This window comes from Oreochromis niloticus, mitochondrion, assembly GCF_001858045.2.
Source record: "Oreochromis niloticus mitochondrion, complete genome".
Classification (NCBI taxonomy): domain Eukaryota; kingdom Metazoa; phylum Chordata; class Actinopteri; order Cichliformes; family Cichlidae; genus Oreochromis; species Oreochromis niloticus.
In genome coordinates, this window is record NC_013663.1 from 1 (window position 1) to 16,627 (window position 16,627).

The following is a 16,627-nucleotide window of genomic DNA, read 5'->3' on the forward strand; positions in this document are numbered from 1 at the left end:
GCTAGCGTAGCTTAACTAAAGCATAACACTGAAGATGTTAAGACGGACCCTAGAAAGGCCCCGTAAGCACAAAGGCTTGGTCCTGACTTTACTGTCAGCTTTGGCTAAACTTACACATGCAAGTCTCCGCCCCCCTGTGAGAATGCCCACAGTTTTCTGCCCGAAAACAAGGAGCCGGTATCAGGCACAACCCCACAGCCCATGACACCTTGCTTAGCCACACCCTCAAGGGAACTCAGCAGTGATAGACATTAAGCCATGAGTGAAAACTTGACTTAGTTAAAGCCAAGAGAGCCGGTAAAACTCGTGCCAGCCACCGCGGTTATACGAGAGGCTCAAGTTGATAGACATCGGCGTAAAGAGTGGTTAGGAAGTCTTTTAAACTAAAGCCGAATACCCTCAGAACTGTTATACGTACCCGAGGGAAAGAAGCCCCACTACGAAAGTGGCTTTATATCTCCGACCCCACGAAAGCTGCGAAACAAACTGGGATTAGATACCCCACTATGCCCAGCCCTAAACTTTGATAGCCCACTACACCCGCTATCCGCCCGGGTACTACGAGCACTAGCTTAAAACCCAAAGGACTTGGCGGTGCTTTAGATCCACCTAGAGGAGCCTGTTCTAGAACCGATAACCCCCGTTAAACCTCACCCTCTCTTGTTCTTCCCGCCTATATACCGCCGTCGTCAGCTTACCCTGTGAAGGAACCACAGTAAGCAGAACTAGTACAACTCAAAACGCCAGGTCGAGGTGTAGCATATGAGAGGGGAAGAAATGGGCTACATTCCCTACTACAGGGAACACGAACAATGTAATGAAATATGCATTAGAAGGAGGATTTAGCAGTAAGCAGAAATTAGAGCGTTCCGCTGAAACCGGCCCTGAAGCGCGCACACACCGCCCGTCACTCTCCCCAAGCCAACCAGCACCCTATAAATAATACATTTCACCGGTAAAGGGGAGGCAAGTCGTAACATGGTAAGTGTACCGGAAGGTGCACTTGGAAAAATCAGAGTGTAGCTAAGCCAGAAAAGCATCTCCCTTACACTGAGAAGTCACCCGTGCAAATCGGGTCACCCTGACGCCCAATAGCTAGCCCACCCATCAACCCCAAACCCACCCTATCTATACCCCCAAACACACCACCACCCAACAAACAAACCATTTTCCCACCTAAGTACGGGCGACGAAAAAGGACCTAGGAGCAACAGAGAAAGTACCGCAAGGGAAAGCTGAAAGAGTAATGAAACAACCCAGTAAAGCACTAAAAAGCAGAGACCGCCCCTCGTACCTTTTGCATCATGATTTAGCCAGAAAACCTTAAGCAAAAAGCATTATAGTTTAATACCCCGAAACTAAGCGAGCTACTCCAAGACAGTCTAATTTATAGGACCACCCCGTCTCTGTGGCAAAAGAGTGGGAAGAACTTTGAGTAGAGGTGACAGACCTACCGAGCCTAGTTATAGCTGGTTGCCTGAGAACTGAATAGAAGTTCAGCCCTTTAAATTCTTTACCCCCATTGGCCCAAGGCCTCCACACCGAACAAAAGAAACTAAAGGAGTTAGTCAAAGGGGGTACAGCCCCTTTGAAACAAGATACAACTTTCCAAGGAGGGTAAAGATCACAACAAACTTAAAGGCCTAATGTTCTAGTGGGCCTAAAAGCAGCCACCTACCCAGAAAGCGTTAAAGCTCGAACATTACATAACCAGCCTTCTAATAAAGACAACACAATCTCACCCCCCTAAACCTACCAGGCCGTTCCATAAAAATATGGAAGTGTTTATGCTAATATGAGTAATAAGAGAGACCCCCTCTCTCCCCGCACAAGTGTAACTCGGAGCGAACCATTCACCGACCATTAACGGCCCCAAAACAAAGAGGGAACTAGACAAAAAACAAACAACTAGAAAACCACCTAACCCCCCCCCCCACCGTTAACCCCACACTGGTGTGCCAACCGGGAAAGACTAAAAGAAAAAGAAGGAACTCGGCAAACACAAGCCTCGCCTGTTTACCAAAAACATCGCCTCTTGTACCCCTAAACATAAGAGGTCCCGCCTGCCCTGTGACTATAAGTTTAACGGCCGCGGTATTTTGACCGTGCAAAGGTAGCGCAATCACTTGTCTTTTAAATGAAGACCTGTATGAATGGCATAACGAGGGCTTAACTGTCTCCTTTTTCCAGTCAATGAAATTGATCTCCCCGTGCAGAAGCGGGGATATTAACATAAGACGAGAAGACCCTATGGAGCTTTAGACGCCAGAACAGACCATGTTAAGCACCCCTAAAATAAAAGACAAAACTGATTGGCCCCTGTTCTAATGTCTTTGGTTGGGGCGACCGCGGGGAAACAAACAACCCCCATGTGGACCGGGAGCACACTACTCCTACAACCCAGAGTTACAACTCCAAGCAACAGAATTTCTGACCAACAAGATCCGGCATATAGCCGATCAACGGACCGAGTTACCCTAGGGATAACAGCGCAATCCTCTTTTAGAGCCCATATCGACAAGAGGGTTTACGACCTCGATGTTGGATCAGGACATCCTAATGGTGCAGCCGCTATTAAGGGTTCGTTTGTTCAACGATTAAAGTCCTACGTGATCTGAGTTCAGACCGGAGTAATCCAGGTCAGTTTCTATCTATGCCACGATCTTTTCTAGTACGAAAGGACCGAAAAGAAGAGGCCCCTGTTTCCAATATGCCTCACCCTCACCTATTGAAATCAACTAAAATAGGCAAAAGGGCGTACCCCCTAGCCTAAGAAAATGGCTTGTTAAAGTGGCAGAGCCCGGACACTGCAAAAGACCTAAGCCCTTTCTACGGAGGTTCAAGTCCTCCCTTTAACTATGCTCTCAACACTAGTTACATCTATCCTCAACCCCCTAATTCTGATTGTATTTGTCCTTCTAGCCGTCGCACTCCTCACACTTGTCGAACGAAAAGTCCTCGGTTACATGCAATTACGAAAAGGCCCAAACATCGTAGGCCCTTACGGCCTCCTCCAACCAATTGCAGACGGACTAAAACTTTTTATAAAAGAGCCCGTTCGACCCTCCACCTCCTCCCCCGTCCTCTTCCTTTTTACCCCCATACTAGCCCTCACCCTGGCACTTACCCTTTGAACTCCAATACCCCTTCCCTTTCCAATAGCAGACCTCAATCTTGGCATCCTCTTTATTCTTGCTCTCTCCAGCTTAGCAGTCTATTCTATCCTCGGCTCAGGATGAGCCTCCAATTCAAAATACGCCTTAATTGGAGCCCTTCGAGCTGTCGCACAGACTATTTCCTACGAAGTCAGCCTAGGACTGATTCTTCTAAACGCAATCATCTTCACTGGAGGTTTTACCCTACAAACATTTAGCGTTGCCCAAGAAAGTGTTTGATTAATTTTTCCCGCCTGACCTTTAGCTGCTATATGATACATTTCCACACTTGCAGAGACTAACCGAGCCCCCTTCGACCTTACAGAAGGTGAATCCGAACTCGTCTCCGGCTTTAACGTAGAATATGCAGGAGGCCCTTTCGCCCTTTTTTTCCTCGCCGAATACGCCAACATTCTCCTAATAAATACACTTTCCGCAACACTATTTTTAGGTGCCTCCATTCTACACACAACCCCAGAAATTACAACAACAAACCTCATAATTAAAGCAACCCTTCTCTCCGTCCTCTTCCTATGAGTTCGCGCTTCCTACCCACGATTTCGTTATGACCAGCTCATACACCTAATCTGAAAAAACTTCCTCCCACTAACCCTCGCCCTAGTAATTTGACACCTCTCCCTTCCAATTGCTCTAACAGGCCTCCCCCCACAACTATAGCCTGGAGTTGTGCCTGAAATAAAGGGCCACTTTGATAGAGTGAACCATGAGGGTTAAAGTCCCTCCAACTCCTTAGAAAGAAGGGGCTCGAACCCTACCTGAAGAGATCAAAACTCTTAGTGCTTCCACTACACCACTTCCCTAGTAAAGTCAGCTAAATAAGCTTTTGGGCCCATACCCCAAACATGTTGGTTAAACTCCTTCCTTTGCTAATGAATCCTTACATCTTAGCCATCCTCCTCTTTGGCTTAGGCCTTGGCACCACAATTACATTTGCTAGCTCCCACTGACTTCTCGCCTGAATAGGCCTTGAAATAAATACGCTAGCTATCATCCCCCTTATAGCTCAACACCACCACCCCCGGGCTGTCGAAGCTACAACCAAATATTTTTTAACCCAAGCTGCTGCAGCAGCTACCCTTCTATTTGCAAGCATCACTAACGCCTGACTAACAGGCCAATGAGAAATTCAACAAATCACACACCCCCTCCCAACCACCATGATTACCCTTGCCCTCGCTCTCAAAATCGGTTTAGCCCCTCTTCATGCTTGACTCCCCGAAGTTCTACAAGGACTAGACCTTACTACAGGGTTGATTCTTTCAACCTGACAAAAACTTGCCCCCTTCGCCCTAATTCTTCAAATCCAACCTTCAAACTCAACCACCCTTATTATCTTAGGCCTCGCATCCACCCTCATTGGAGGGTGAGGTGGACTAAACCAGACACAACTCCGTAAAATTCTTGCATACTCATCAATCGCCCACCTAGGTTGAATAATTCTTGTTTTACAATTTTCCCCTTCAATCACACTCCTCACCCTTCTAACTTACCTCATCATAACATCCTCAACATTCCTCGTATTTAAACTCAACAAGTCCACAAATATTAATACTCTTGCCACATCCTGAGCAAAAGCCCCCGCCCTCACAGCCCTCACCCCCCTCATTCTCCTTTCACTAGGAGGCCTCCCCCCTCTCACAGGCTTCATACCAAAATGGCTAATTCTTCAAGAATTAACCAAACAAGGTCTTGCCCCTACCGCAACCCTAGCAGCCCTCTCAGCACTCCTGAGCCTATATTTTTACCTACGCCTCTCCTACGCAATAACCCTTACTATTTCCCCCAACAGCCTTCTAGGCACCGCCCCCTGACGCTTACCTTCCACTCAACTAACTTATCCCCTCGCTACTTCAACTGCATTGACAATTTGCCTCCTACCACTCACCCCCGCCATCTCAGCCTTATTGACCCCCTAAGGGGCTTAGGATAGTACCCAGACCAAGGGCCTTCAAAGCCCTAAGCGGGAGTGAAAATCTCCCAGCCCCTGTTAAGACTTGCGGGATACTAACCCACATCTTCTGCATGCAAAACAGACATTTTAATTAAGCTAAAGCCTTACTAGACAGGAAGGCCTCGATCCTACAAACTCTTAGTTAACAGCTAAGCGCTTAAACCAACAAGCATCTGTCTAACCTTTCCCCGCCCGCCTTAAAAAGGGCGGGGAAAGCCCCGGCAGGGGCTAACCTGCTACTTCAGATTTGCAATCTGACATGTATAACACCTCGAGGCTTGATAAGAAGAGGACTTGAACCTCTGTATATGGGGCTACAATCCACCGCTTAACGCTCAGCCATCTTACCTGTGGCAATCACACGTTGATTTTTCTCAACTAATCACAAAGACATCGGCACCCTCTATCTAGTATTTGGTGCTTGAGCCGGAATAGTAGGAACTGCATTAAGCCTCCTAATTCGGGCAGAACTAAGCCAGCCCGGCTCTCTCCTCGGAGACGACCAGATTTATAATGTAATTGTTACAGCACATGCTTTCGTAATAATTTTCTTTATAGTAATGCCAATTATAATTGGAGGTTTTGGAAACTGACTAGTGCCACTAATGATTGGTGCACCAGACATGGCCTTCCCTCGAATAAATAACATGAGTTTTTGACTCCTCCCCCCCTCATTTCTCCTTCTCCTCGCCTCATCCGGGGTCGAAGCAGGGGCCGGTACAGGATGGACTGTTTATCCCCCGCTCGCAGGCAATCTCGCCCATGCTGGGCCTTCCGTTGACTTAACCATCTTCTCCCTCCATTTGGCCGGGGTGTCATCTATTTTAGGTGCAATTAATTTTATTACAACCATTATTAACATAAAACCCCCTGCCATCTCCCAATATCAAACACCCCTCTTTGTATGATCCGTTCTAATTACCGCAGTACTACTCCTACTATCCCTACCCGTTCTTGCCGCCGGCATCACAATACTTCTAACAGACCGAAACCTAAACACAACCTTCTTTGACCCTGCCGGAGGAGGAGACCCCATCCTTTACCAACACTTATTCTGATTCTTTGGACACCCTGAAGTTTATATTCTTATCCTCCCCGGCTTTGGAATAATTTCCCATATTGTTGCCTACTACGCAGGCAAAAAAGAACCTTTCGGATACATGGGAATGGTTTGAGCCATGATGGCTATCGGCCTCTTAGGGTTTATTGTCTGAGCCCATCACATGTTCACCGTAGGAATGGACGTAGATACACGGGCTTACTTTACTTCCGCCACAATAATTATTGCCATCCCAACCGGAGTAAAAGTCTTCAGCTGATTAGCAACTCTGCACGGCGGTGCCATTAAATGAGAAACCCCCCTCTTATGAGCGCTAGGTTTTATTTTCCTCTTTACAGTAGGAGGACTAACCGGAATTGTTCGAGCCAATTCTTCTCTAGACATCATGCTTCACGACACATATTATGTCGTTGCCCACTTCCACTATGTTCTCTCAATAGGAGCCGTCTTCGCCATCGTTGCTGGCTTCGTCCACTGATTCCCCCTATTCTCAGGATACACGCTTCACGACACTTGAACAAAAATCCACTTCGGAGTTATATTTGTAGGGGTTAACCTTACTTTCTTCCCACAACACTTCCTAGGACTGGCAGGGATGCCTCGACGATACTCCGACTACCCCGACGCCTATACCCTTTGAAACACAATCTCTTCTATTGGCTCAATAATTTCAATAGTCGCAGTAATTATGTTTTTATTTATTATTTGAGAAGCATTTGCCGCTAAACGAGAAGTCCTATCAGTGGAACTTACAGCAACAAACGTAGAGTGACTTCACGGCTGCCCTCCCCCTTACCACACCTTTGAAGAACCTGCATTCGTCCAAGTTCAACAAGCCTGATTAGACTACGGAAAATCTACTGCCGCCCCCTCAAAATCCCACTAACGAGAAAGGGAGGAATTGAACCCCCATAAACTGGTTTCAAGCCAGCCACATAACCACTCTGTCACTTTCTTCATAAGACACTAGTAAAGTCGATTATTACATTGCCTTGTCAAGGCAAAATTGCGGGTTAAAGCCCCGCGTGTCTTACAACAATGGCACATCCCTCTCAACTAGGATTCCAAGATGCAGCTTCACCTGTAATAGAAGAACTTCTTCACTTTCACGACCACGCCCTAATAATCGTCTTCCTAATCAGCACACTCGTGCTTTACATTATTGTGGCTATAGTAACAACCAAGCTTACTAACAAATTTATCCTAGACTCCCAAGAAATTGAAATCATCTGAACCTTGCTCCCGGCTATTATTCTAATCCTCATCGCCCTCCCCTCCCTACGCATCCTTTACCTCATGGACGAGATCAATGACCCACATCTCACAATTAAGGCCATGGGCCATCGATGATACTGAAGCTACGAGTACACTGATTATGAAGATCTCGGCTTCGATTCTTATATAATCCCAACACAAGACCTGGCCCCAGGTCAGTTTCGCCTCCTAGAAACAGACCATCGAATAGTAGTTCCAGTTGAATCCCCCATTCGAATTTTAATCTCAGCCGAAGACGTACTTCACTCCTGAGCCGTCCCAAGCCTAGGAGTAAAAATAGACGCCGTCCCTGGACGCCTAAACCAAACAGCATTTATTGCATCCCGTCCCGGAGTTTTCTATGGGCAATGCTCTGAAATTTGCGGCGCAAACCACAGCTTTATGCCTATCGTGGTAGAAGCAGTCCCACTAGAACACTTTGAAAACTGATCATCCTTAATACTTGAAGACGCTTCGCTAAGAAGCTAAATAGGGAATAGCGTTAGCCTTTTAAGCTAAAGATTGGTGGCCCCCACCCACCCCTAGCGAGATGCCACAACTTAACCCCGCGCCTTGATTTGCCATCCTAGTCTTCTCTTGACTAATTTTCCTGACAGTCATTCCCCCAAAAGTTCTAGCACACACTTTCCCAAACGACCCCACTCTCCAAAGCACAGAAAAACCCAAAACAGAGCCCTGAACCTGACCATGACACTAAGCTTCTTTGACCAATTTATGAGCCCCACATACCTGGGAATTCCCCTAATTGCCCTTGCTCTTAGCCTACCTTGAATCCTCTATCCAAAGCCCACTACACGTTGATTAAATAACCGTCTCATTACACTCCAAGGATGATTTATTAACCGCTTTACCCAACAAATTTTCCAGCCCTTAAGCTTAGGGGGCCATAAGTGAGCCACCCTCCTCGCCTCCCTTATACTCTTTCTTATTACCTTAAACATACTTGGCCTTCTACCCTACACCTTCACCCCCACAACACAACTTTCTCTCAACATAGCCTTCGCTGTACCCCTCTGACTTGCTACAGTCATTATTGGTATACGAAACCAACCTACACATGCGCTAGGCCACCTTCTGCCAGAAGGCACTCCTACCCTCTTGATCCCTGTCCTAATCATTATCGAAACAATTAGCCTATTTATTCGGCCCCTCGCACTTGGAGTTCGACTAACCGCAAATCTTACAGCTGGTCATCTCTTAATTCAACTCATCGCCACCGCCGCCTTCGTTCTTCTTCCCCTTATACCTACAGTAGCGATCCTAACTGCAGTATTACTCTTTCTGCTAACCCTTCTGGAAATTGCAGTAGCCATAATTCAGGCCTATGTCTTTGTTCTTCTTTTAAGCCTTTACCTACAAGAAAACGTTTAATGGCCCATCAAGCACACGCATATCACATAGTTGACCCCAGCCCATGACCCCTAACAGGCGCCGTAGCCGCCCTCCTAATAACCTCTGGTTTAGCAATCTGAATGCACTTCCACAATACAACCTTAATAACTCTAGGCCTAATTCTCCTTCTCCTAACAATGTACCAATGATGACGAGATATCATCCGAGAAGGAACATTTCAAGGACACCACACTCCTCCTGTCCAAAAAGGCCTTCGATACGGTATAATTCTCTTTATTACTTCGGAAGTTTTCTTTTTTCTAGGCTTCTTCTGAGCCTTTTACCACTCTAGCCTCGCCCCCACCCCTGAACTGGGAGGCTGCTGACCCCCTACAGGAATCACCCCCCTTGACCCCTTCGAAGTACCACTACTCAACACAGCCGTCCTACTAGCTTCTGGAGTTACAGTTACTTGAGCACACCATAGCATTATAGAGGGACATCGAAAAGAAGCTATTCAATCCCTTGCCCTAACCATTCTTTTAGGCTTTTACTTCACCTTCCTCCAAGCCATGGAATACTACGAAGCCCCCTTCACAATCGCAGACGGAGTTTATGGCTCCACCTTTTTCGTAGCAACTGGCTTCCATGGACTTCACGTAATTATTGGCTCTACTTTCCTGGCCGTCTGCCTTCTACGGCAAGTTCAATACCACTTTACATCAGAACACCACTTCGGATTCGAAGCAGCTGCCTGATACTGACACTTTGTAGACGTTGTCTGATTATTCCTCTACATCTCAATTTACTGATGAGGCTCATATCTTTCTAGTATTAAAGCTAGTACATGTGACTTCCAATCACTTAGTCTTGGTTAAAGCCCAAGGAAAGATAATGAATTTAGTCACAACGATACTTATTATTTCCATTACCCTCTCCACTATTCTAGCCATTGTCTCTTTTTGACTTCCCCAAATAACCCCAGATCATGAAAAGCTCTCCCCCTACGAATGTGGCTTCGACCCCTTAGGGTCCGCCCGTCTGCCCTTCTCCCTCCGCTTCTTCCTCGTTGCAATCCTCTTCCTCCTATTTGATCTAGAAATCGCACTACTCCTTCCCCTTCCCTGGGGAGATCAACTCTCTTCCCCCCTCATAACATTTGTCTGAGCCTTCACTGTACTCATTTTACTAACCCTCGGGCTGATCTATGAATGAACCCAAGGCGGCCTAGAATGGGCCGAATAGGCCGTTAGTTTAAGAAAAACCCTTGATTTCGGCTCAAGAACTTGTGGTTAAAGTCCACAACCGTCTAATGACTCCCACACATTTCGCCTTTTCCTCAACCTTCCTTCTGGGCCTAGCCGGCCTAGCATTTCATCGAACCCACCTCCTTTCCGCCCTCCTATGCTTGGAGGGTATAATACTTTCACTCTTTATTGCTCTCTCCCTCTGGACCCTCCAACTTAACTCCGTCAGTTTTTCAGCCTCCCCCATACTTCTTCTGGCTTTTTCAGCCTGCGAAGCAAGTGCCGGCCTCGCGCTACTCGTCGCTACTGCTCGAACCCACGGAACAGACCGACTCCAAAGCCTAAATCTACTACAATGCTAAAAATTCTTCTCCCTACTATTATGCTTGTTCCCACTATTTGAATTACCCCCGCCAAACACCTCTGATCCACCACCCTTTCATACAGTCTAATCATTTCCTTAATTAGCTTAACCTGATTAAAATCATCCACAGAATCAGGCTGATCCTTCCTTAGCCCTTACATGGCAACTGACCCTCTTTCCACCCCCCTCCTTGCACTAACCTGCTGGCTCCTCCCCCTAATAATTCTTGCAAGCCAAAACCACACAGCATCCGAACCCATCTCTCGCCAACGAACCTACATCACCCTCCTTACATCCCTACAAATTTTCCTCATTATAGCTTTCAGCGCAACCGAAGTAATTATATTTTACATTATATTTGAAGCCACCCTCATTCCAACCCTAATTATCATTACCCGCTGAGGTAATCAAACAGAACGACTAAACGCAGGGACCTACTTTCTATTTTATACATTAGCAGGCTCACTCCCCCTCCTTGTTGCCCTCCTGCTACTCCAAAATAGCACTGGAACCTTATCCCTTCTAACACTACAGTATACTCCTTCTATACAACTTTCTTCTTTCGCCGACAAACTATGATGAGCCGGTTGCTTACTCGCCTTCCTAGTAAAAATGCCCCTCTACGGGGCCCACCTTTGACTTCCTAAAGCACACGTTGAAGCCCCAATCGCAGGTTCTATAGTACTAGCCGCAGTGCTACTAAAACTGGGAGGTTATGGAATAATACGAATAATAATTATGCTAGAACCCCTCACCAAAGAACTCAGTTATCCCTTCATTATCTTCGCTCTCTGAGGTGTAATTATAACAGGCTCTATCTGCCTCCGCCAAACAGATCTAAAGTCACTCATTGCTTACTCCTCCGTAAGCCATATAGGCCTCGTAGCAGCCGGCATTCTAATCCAAACCCCCTGAGGCTTTACAGGCGCCCTCATTCTAATAATCGCACACGGTTTAACTTCCTCCGCCCTCTTCTGCTTAGCTAACACGAACTACGAACGAACACACAGCCGAACTATAATTTTAGCGCGAGGACTCCAAATGGTTTTACCCCTAATAACCGCATGATGGTTCATTGCCAGCCTCGCAAATCTTGCACTTCCCCCTCTCCCAAACCTCATAGGAGAACTCATAATTATTACCTCCTTATTCCACTGATCCTGATGAACAATTGCACTTACGGGGGCTGGAACTCTAATTACTGCAGGCTACTCCCTATACATGTTTCTCATAACACAACGAGGGCCGCTACCAACACATATTATTTCCCTCGACCCAACACACTCCCGAGAACACCTACTCATAGCCCTCCATCTCCTACCCCTCATTCTTCTAATTCCCAAGCCCGAACTAATTTGAGGTTGGACCGCCTGTAGATATAGTTTAACAAAAATATTAGATTGTGATTCTAAAGACAGAGGTTAAAACCCCCTTATCCACCGAGAGAGGTTGACAACAACAAAGACTGCTAATCTTTGCCTCTTGGGTTAGACTCCCAAGCTCACTCGCCCTGCTTCTAAAGGATAACAGCTCATCCGTTGGTCTTAGGAACCAAAAACTCTTGGTGCAAATCCAAGTAGCAGCTATGCACCTCACCTCAATCATAATAGCTACCAGCCTAATCATCATTTTTTTACTACTCGCATTTCCCGTCCTTACCTCCTTCTCCCCCCACCCTCTTCCCTCTAACTGGGCACTCACACAGGTCAAGACAGCAGTAAAATGAGCCTTCTTTATCAGCATTCTTCCTCTTTGCCTCTTCCTCAACGAAGGCGCAGAAACAATTATCACCAGTTGAACTTGAATAAATACCCACACCTTTGATGTAAATATCAGCCTCAAATTTGATATTTACTCAATTATCTTCACCCCCGTCGCCCTCTATGTCACCTGGTCCATCCTAGAGTTTGCCTCCTGGTATATGCATGCCGACCCAAACATAAATCGCTTTTTTAAATACCTCCTAATTTTCCTCATCGCTATAATTACCCTCGTTACCGCAAATAATATATTTCAGCTATTCATCGGATGAGAGGGTGTTGGAATTATGTCTTTTCTTCTCATCGGCTGATGATACGGCCGTGCAGATGCAAACACCGCCGCCCTCCAAGCAGTAATCTACAACCGAGTAGGAGACATCGGCCTAATTTTTGCTATAGCTTGAATCGCAACTTCCCTCAACTCTTGAGAAATACAACAAATATTTACTTTATCTAAAGATTTTGATTTAACTTACCCCCTTGTTGGCCTCATCCTTGCTGCCACTGGTAAGTCCGCGCAATTCGGCCTCCATCCCTGGCTCCCTTCTGCCATAGAAGGTCCTACACCGGTCTCTGCCCTACTGCATTCAAGTACCATAGTAGTAGCAGGCATCTTCCTCCTTATCCGTATGAGCCCTATGCTAGAAAACAACCACACCGCCCTGACTATCTGCCTCTGCTTAGGAGCCCTCACCACCCTTTTTACCGCAACCTGTGCCCTCACCCAAAATGACATCAAAAAAATCGTTGCCTTCTCAACATCAAGTCAATTGGGCCTAATAATAGTAACAATTGGACTCAACCAACCACAACTTGCCTTCCTCCACATCTGTACCCACGCATTCTTTAAAGCCATGCTTTTCCTCTGCTCAGGGTCCATTATCCACAGCCTAAACGACGAACAAGACATCCGAAAAATAGGAGGCATACATCACCTAACCCCCTTCACTTCCTCCTGCTTAACTATCGGAAGCTTAGCTCTCACAGGAACTCCCTTCTTAGCAGGATTCTTCTCTAAAGATGCCATTATTGAAGCCCTAAACACATCTTACCTAAACGCCTGAGCCCTTTTCCTCACCCTCCTAGCCACTTCTTTCGCCGCTGTCTACAGCCTCCGAGTAATTTTCTTTGTCTCAATAGGCCACCCCCGCTTCAACCCGCTTTCCCCCATCAACGAAAACAACCCAACAGTTATTAATCCCATCAAACGATTAGCCTGAGGAAGCATTATCGCCGGCCTCCTAATCACCTCCAACATCACACCCCTAAAAACACCAGTTATATCCATACCTCTTCTTCTCAAAACTGCCGCCCTAGCGGTAACTATTATCGGCCTTCTCACCGCACTAGAACTCGCCTCACTAACCAATAAACAATACAAGCCAACCCCAAAACTTTCTCCCCACCATTTCTCTAACATATTAGGATTCTTCCCAATAGTTGTCCATCGCCTTGCTCCCAAACTTAACCTAGTTTTAGGACAAACCATTGCCTCCCAAACAGTCGACCAAACTTGGTTAGAAAAAGTCGGTCCAAAAGCAACTGCCACCCTCAACCTCCCCCTAATTACAACAACCAACAATATTCAACAAGGTATAATCAAAACCTACCTCTCACTCTTCTTCTTCACCTTCAGCCTAGCTCTCCTACTACTACTTTATTAAACAGCTCGAAGAGCCCCTCGACTAAGCCCCCGCGTTAACTCCAACACCACAAACAACGTTAACAACAACACTCAAGCCCCCATCGCCAAAACACCGCCACCTACCGAATACATCAAAGCTACCCCTCCAATATCCCCCCGAAAAACAGAGAACTCAGCAAACTCATCAGCAGACACTCAAGCCCCCTTATATCACCCACCTCAAAACAACCCTGCCGCCGCACACACCCCCACCATATAAGCCATCATCACCCCCAAAACAGGCCAACTACCTCAACCCTCCGGATAAGGCTCAGCCGCCAACGCCGCCGAATATGCAAACACTACCAACATTCCTCCCAAATAAATTAAAAATAAGACCAAGGATAAAAAAGACCCCCCATGCCCCACCAACACCCCACACCCTATGCCTGCTACCGCAACCAATCCCAACGCTGCAAAATATGGCGAAGGATTAGAAGCAACCGCCGCAAGACCTAATACCAACCCAAACAAGAATATAAACATAACATAAACCATAGTTTCTGCCAGGACTTTAACCAGGACTAATGACTTGAAAAACCACCGTTGTTATTCAACTACAAAAACAATAATGGCTAACCTCCGAAAAACCCACCCACTCCTAAAAATTGCAAACGACGCACTAGTTGACCTCCCAGCCCCCTCAAACATTTCCGTTTGATGAAACTTTGGATCTCTACTAGGCCTCTGTCTAGCCGCCCAAATCCTGACAGGCCTTTTCCTAGCCATACACTATACTTCCGACATCGCCACAGCCTTCTCCTCCGTTGCTCATATTTGTCGAGATGTAAACTACGGCTGACTCATTCGAAACATACATGCCAACGGCGCATCTTTCTTCTTCATTTGTATTTATCTCCACATCGGACGAGGCTTATATTACGGCTCTTACCTGTACAAAGAAACCTGAAACATTGGAGTCATTCTCCTCCTCCTAACTATAATAACAGCCTTCGTAGGCTACGTCCTCCCATGAGGACAAATATCATTCTGAGGCGCTACCGTCATTACCAACCTTCTCTCCGCAATCCCTTACATTGGCAATTCCTTAGTCCAATGAATCTGAGGGGGATTCTCCGTAGACAATGCCACCCTAACTCGCTTTTTCGCCTTCCATTTCCTCTTCCCCTTCATCATTGCAGCTGCAACAATAGTCCACTTAATTTTTCTTCACGAAACTGGATCTAATAACCCCACAGGCCTAAACTCAGACGCCGACAAAATCTCATTTCACCCCTACTTTTCTTACAAAGACTTATTAGGCTTCGCAATTCTTTTAATTGCCCTTATTTCTTTAGCCCTCTTCTCCCCCAATCTACTTGGTGATCCTGACAACTTCACCCCCGCAAACCCTCTAGTTACCCCTCCCCACATTAAACCCGAATGGTACTTCTTATTTGCCTACGCCATCCTACGCTCAATTCCCAACAAACTTGGTGGAGTCCTCGCCCTCTTATTCTCAATCCTTGTCCTGATAGTTGTACCCATTCTCCATACCTCTAAACAACGAGGCCTAACCTTCCGCCCTATCACACAATTCTTATTCTGACTTTTAATTGCAGACGTCGCCATCCTCACTTGAATTGGAGGCATGCCCGTTGAACACCCCTTCGTCATTATTGGCCAAATTGCATCTTTCCTCTACTTCTTCCTCTTCCTCGTTCTCGCCCCTATTACCGGCTGGCTAGAAAACAAAATCCTTGAGTGACACTGCACTAGTAGCTCAGCACCAGAGCGCCGGTCTTGTAAACCGGATGTCGAAGGTTAAAGTCCTTCCTACTGCTTCAAAGAAAAGGGATTTTAACCCTTACCCCTAACTCCCAAAGCTAGGATTCTAATTTAAACTATTCTTTGCCGAGCTCTGCCTTCATGCAAATACAATGCATATATGTATTATCACCATTATTTTATATCAAACATATCCTATATATAAATACATACTTTTTTAAAAGACATCCACTGCTCCCCCACATATTTGCCAACAACATTTACAACTAAGAGAAACATAAACCAGTAAATGGAACTTTCCAAAAACATTTCAAAACCACTAAACGACAGTTTAAGACCGAACACAACTCTCATACGTTAAGATATACCAAGTACCCACCATCCTATACTTCCGAATTATTTAATGTAGTAAGAGCCCACCATCAGTTGATTTCTCAATGTTAACGGTTCTTGAAGGTCAAGGACAGTTATTCGTGGGGGTTTCACTAATTGAATTATTCCTGGCATCTGGTTCCTATTTCAGGTCCAATAATTGTTATAATTCCCCATTCTTTCATCGACGCTTGCATAAGTTAATGGTGTTAATACATACTCCTCGTTACCCACCATGCCGGGCGTTCTTTCCAGGGTGTGGGGGGTTCTCTTTTTTTTTCCTTTCACTTGACATTTCAGAGTGCATACAGAAAAGACAGACAAGGTTGAACATTTTCCTTGCTTGAACGGAAATAGTATGAATGGTGGTTAGATATTATTAAGAAGAATTGCATAACTGATATCTAGAGCATAAAGTTTAATCAAAATTTTAATTTTCTCCTAATTTTTCTATTAACATTCGGTTTTTGCGCGCGTAAACCCCCCCCCTACCCCCCCAAAACTCCTAAGATCTCTAATATTCCTGCAAACCCCCCGGAAACAGGAAAAGCTCTAGAAGTAACTTTCAGCGCTTTAATATATGCATAAAATATTACTTAATGTGTGTATATCTAGTACTATCAATGCACGAGTCATGTATCCAATGTGTGTGTATTATATTATTATAATATTGCACAT

At 45.8% G+C, this 16,627-nt stretch overlaps 13 protein-coding genes and 24 non-coding genes across 37 annotated transcripts, besides 1 other annotated feature; 28 read left to right on the forward strand and 9 right to left on the reverse strand. All coding sequences in view use genetic code 2, as the record gives it.

Annotated features, from left to right (window-relative positions):
* On the forward strand, positions 1 to 69 carry KEH09_t01. Its single transcript has one exon. It is a non-coding gene; the product is annotated as a tRNA-Phe (tRNA).
* Positions 70 to 1,013, forward strand: KEH09_r02. Its single transcript has one exon. It is a non-coding gene; the product is annotated as a s-rRNA (ribosomal RNA).
* On the forward strand, positions 1,014 to 1,085 carry KEH09_t02. The gene has a single exon. It is a non-coding gene; the product is annotated as a tRNA-Val (tRNA).
* Positions 1,086 to 2,784, forward strand: KEH09_r01. Its single transcript has one exon. It is a non-coding gene; the product is annotated as a l-rRNA (ribosomal RNA).
* Positions 2,785 to 2,858, forward strand: KEH09_t03. Its single transcript has one exon. It is a non-coding gene; the product is annotated as a tRNA-Leu (tRNA).
* ND1 (NADH dehydrogenase subunit 1) lies at positions 2,859 to 3,833 on the forward strand. Its single transcript has one exon. It carries the CDS (start codon positions 2,859 to 2,861, stop codon positions 3,831 to 3,833), a length of 975 nt encoding a protein of 324 aa, YP_003355022.1.
* A 3-nt stretch (positions 3,834 to 3,836) lies between these two features.
* KEH09_t04 lies at positions 3,837 to 3,906 on the forward strand. The gene has a single exon. It is a non-coding gene; the product is annotated as a tRNA-Ile (tRNA).
* KEH09_t05 lies at positions 3,906 to 3,976 on the reverse strand. The gene has a single exon. It is a non-coding gene; the product is annotated as a tRNA-Gln (tRNA).
* On the forward strand, positions 3,977 to 4,045 carry KEH09_t06. The gene has a single exon. It is a non-coding gene; the product is annotated as a tRNA-Met (tRNA).
* ND2 (NADH dehydrogenase subunit 2) lies at positions 4,046 to 5,091 on the forward strand. Its single transcript has one exon. A coding segment is annotated over exon 1 (1,046 nt).
* KEH09_t07 lies at positions 5,092 to 5,163 on the forward strand. The gene has a single exon. It is a non-coding gene; the product is annotated as a tRNA-Trp (tRNA).
* A 1-nt stretch (position 5,164) lies between these two features.
* Positions 5,165 to 5,233, reverse strand: KEH09_t08. The gene has a single exon. It is a non-coding gene; the product is annotated as a tRNA-Ala (tRNA).
* Position 5,234: 1 nt separating this feature from the next.
* Positions 5,235 to 5,307, reverse strand: KEH09_t09. The gene has a single exon. It is a non-coding gene; the product is annotated as a tRNA-Asn (tRNA).
* Positions 5,308 to 5,340: 33 nt separating this feature from the next.
* Positions 5,341 to 5,406, reverse strand: KEH09_t10. Its single transcript has one exon. It is a non-coding gene; the product is annotated as a tRNA-Cys (tRNA).
* On the reverse strand, positions 5,407 to 5,476 carry KEH09_t11. Its single transcript has one exon. It is a non-coding gene; the product is annotated as a tRNA-Tyr (tRNA).
* A 1-nt stretch (position 5,477) lies between these two features.
* On the forward strand, positions 5,478 to 7,073 carry COX1 (cytochrome c oxidase subunit I). The gene has a single exon. It carries the CDS (start codon positions 5,478 to 5,480, stop codon positions 7,071 to 7,073), a length of 1,596 nt encoding a protein of 531 aa, YP_003355024.1.
* On the reverse strand, positions 7,074 to 7,144 carry KEH09_t12. The gene has a single exon. It is a non-coding gene; the product is annotated as a tRNA-Ser (tRNA).
* Positions 7,145 to 7,147: 3 nt separating this feature from the next.
* KEH09_t13 lies at positions 7,148 to 7,220 on the forward strand. Its single transcript has one exon. It is a non-coding gene; the product is annotated as a tRNA-Asp (tRNA).
* A 5-nt stretch (positions 7,221 to 7,225) lies between these two features.
* On the forward strand, positions 7,226 to 7,916 carry COX2 (cytochrome c oxidase subunit II). The gene has a single exon. A coding segment is annotated over exon 1 (691 nt).
* Positions 7,917 to 7,990, forward strand: KEH09_t14. The gene has a single exon. It is a non-coding gene; the product is annotated as a tRNA-Lys (tRNA).
* Position 7,991: 1 nt separating this feature from the next.
* ATP8 (ATP synthase F0 subunit 8) lies at positions 7,992 to 8,159 on the forward strand. Its single transcript has one exon. It carries the CDS (start codon positions 7,992 to 7,994, stop codon positions 8,157 to 8,159), a length of 168 nt encoding a protein of 55 aa, YP_003355026.1.
* On the forward strand, positions 8,150 to 8,833 carry ATP6 (ATP synthase F0 subunit 6). Its single transcript has one exon. The coding sequence runs from the start codon at positions 8,150 to 8,152 to the stop codon at positions 8,831 to 8,833; it is 684 nt and encodes a 227-aa protein (YP_003355027.1).
* Positions 8,833 to 9,616, forward strand: COX3 (cytochrome c oxidase subunit III). The gene has a single exon. A coding segment is annotated over exon 1 (784 nt).
* On the forward strand, positions 9,617 to 9,688 carry KEH09_t15. Its single transcript has one exon. It is a non-coding gene; the product is annotated as a tRNA-Gly (tRNA).
* ND3 (NADH dehydrogenase subunit 3) lies at positions 9,689 to 10,037 on the forward strand. The gene has a single exon. A coding segment is annotated over exon 1 (349 nt).
* KEH09_t16 lies at positions 10,038 to 10,106 on the forward strand. Its single transcript has one exon. It is a non-coding gene; the product is annotated as a tRNA-Arg (tRNA).
* ND4L (NADH dehydrogenase subunit 4L) lies at positions 10,107 to 10,403 on the forward strand. The gene has a single exon. The coding sequence runs from the start codon at positions 10,107 to 10,109 to the stop codon at positions 10,401 to 10,403; it is 297 nt and encodes a 98-aa protein (YP_003355030.1).
* Positions 10,397 to 11,777, forward strand: ND4 (NADH dehydrogenase subunit 4). Its single transcript has one exon. A coding segment is annotated over exon 1 (1,381 nt).
* Positions 11,778 to 11,846, forward strand: KEH09_t17. Its single transcript has one exon. It is a non-coding gene; the product is annotated as a tRNA-His (tRNA).
* KEH09_t18 lies at positions 11,846 to 11,913 on the forward strand. The gene has a single exon. It is a non-coding gene; the product is annotated as a tRNA-Ser (tRNA).
* A 4-nt stretch (positions 11,914 to 11,917) lies between these two features.
* On the forward strand, positions 11,918 to 11,990 carry KEH09_t19. Its single transcript has one exon. It is a non-coding gene; the product is annotated as a tRNA-Leu (tRNA).
* Positions 11,991 to 13,829, forward strand: ND5 (NADH dehydrogenase subunit 5). The gene has a single exon. The coding sequence runs from the start codon at positions 11,991 to 11,993 to the stop codon at positions 13,827 to 13,829; it is 1,839 nt and encodes a 612-aa protein (YP_003355032.1).
* Positions 13,826 to 14,347, reverse strand: ND6 (NADH dehydrogenase subunit 6). The gene has a single exon. It carries the CDS (start codon positions 14,345 to 14,347, stop codon positions 13,826 to 13,828), a length of 522 nt encoding a protein of 173 aa, YP_003355033.1.
* On the reverse strand, positions 14,348 to 14,416 carry KEH09_t20. The gene has a single exon. It is a non-coding gene; the product is annotated as a tRNA-Glu (tRNA).
* Positions 14,417 to 14,420: 4 nt separating this feature from the next.
* Positions 14,421 to 15,561, forward strand: CYTB (cytochrome b). Its single transcript has one exon. A coding segment is annotated over exon 1 (1,141 nt).
* Positions 15,562 to 15,633, forward strand: KEH09_t21. The gene has a single exon. It is a non-coding gene; the product is annotated as a tRNA-Thr (tRNA).
* Positions 15,634 to 15,703, reverse strand: KEH09_t22. The gene has a single exon. It is a non-coding gene; the product is annotated as a tRNA-Pro (tRNA).
* Positions 15,704 to 16,627: a D loop.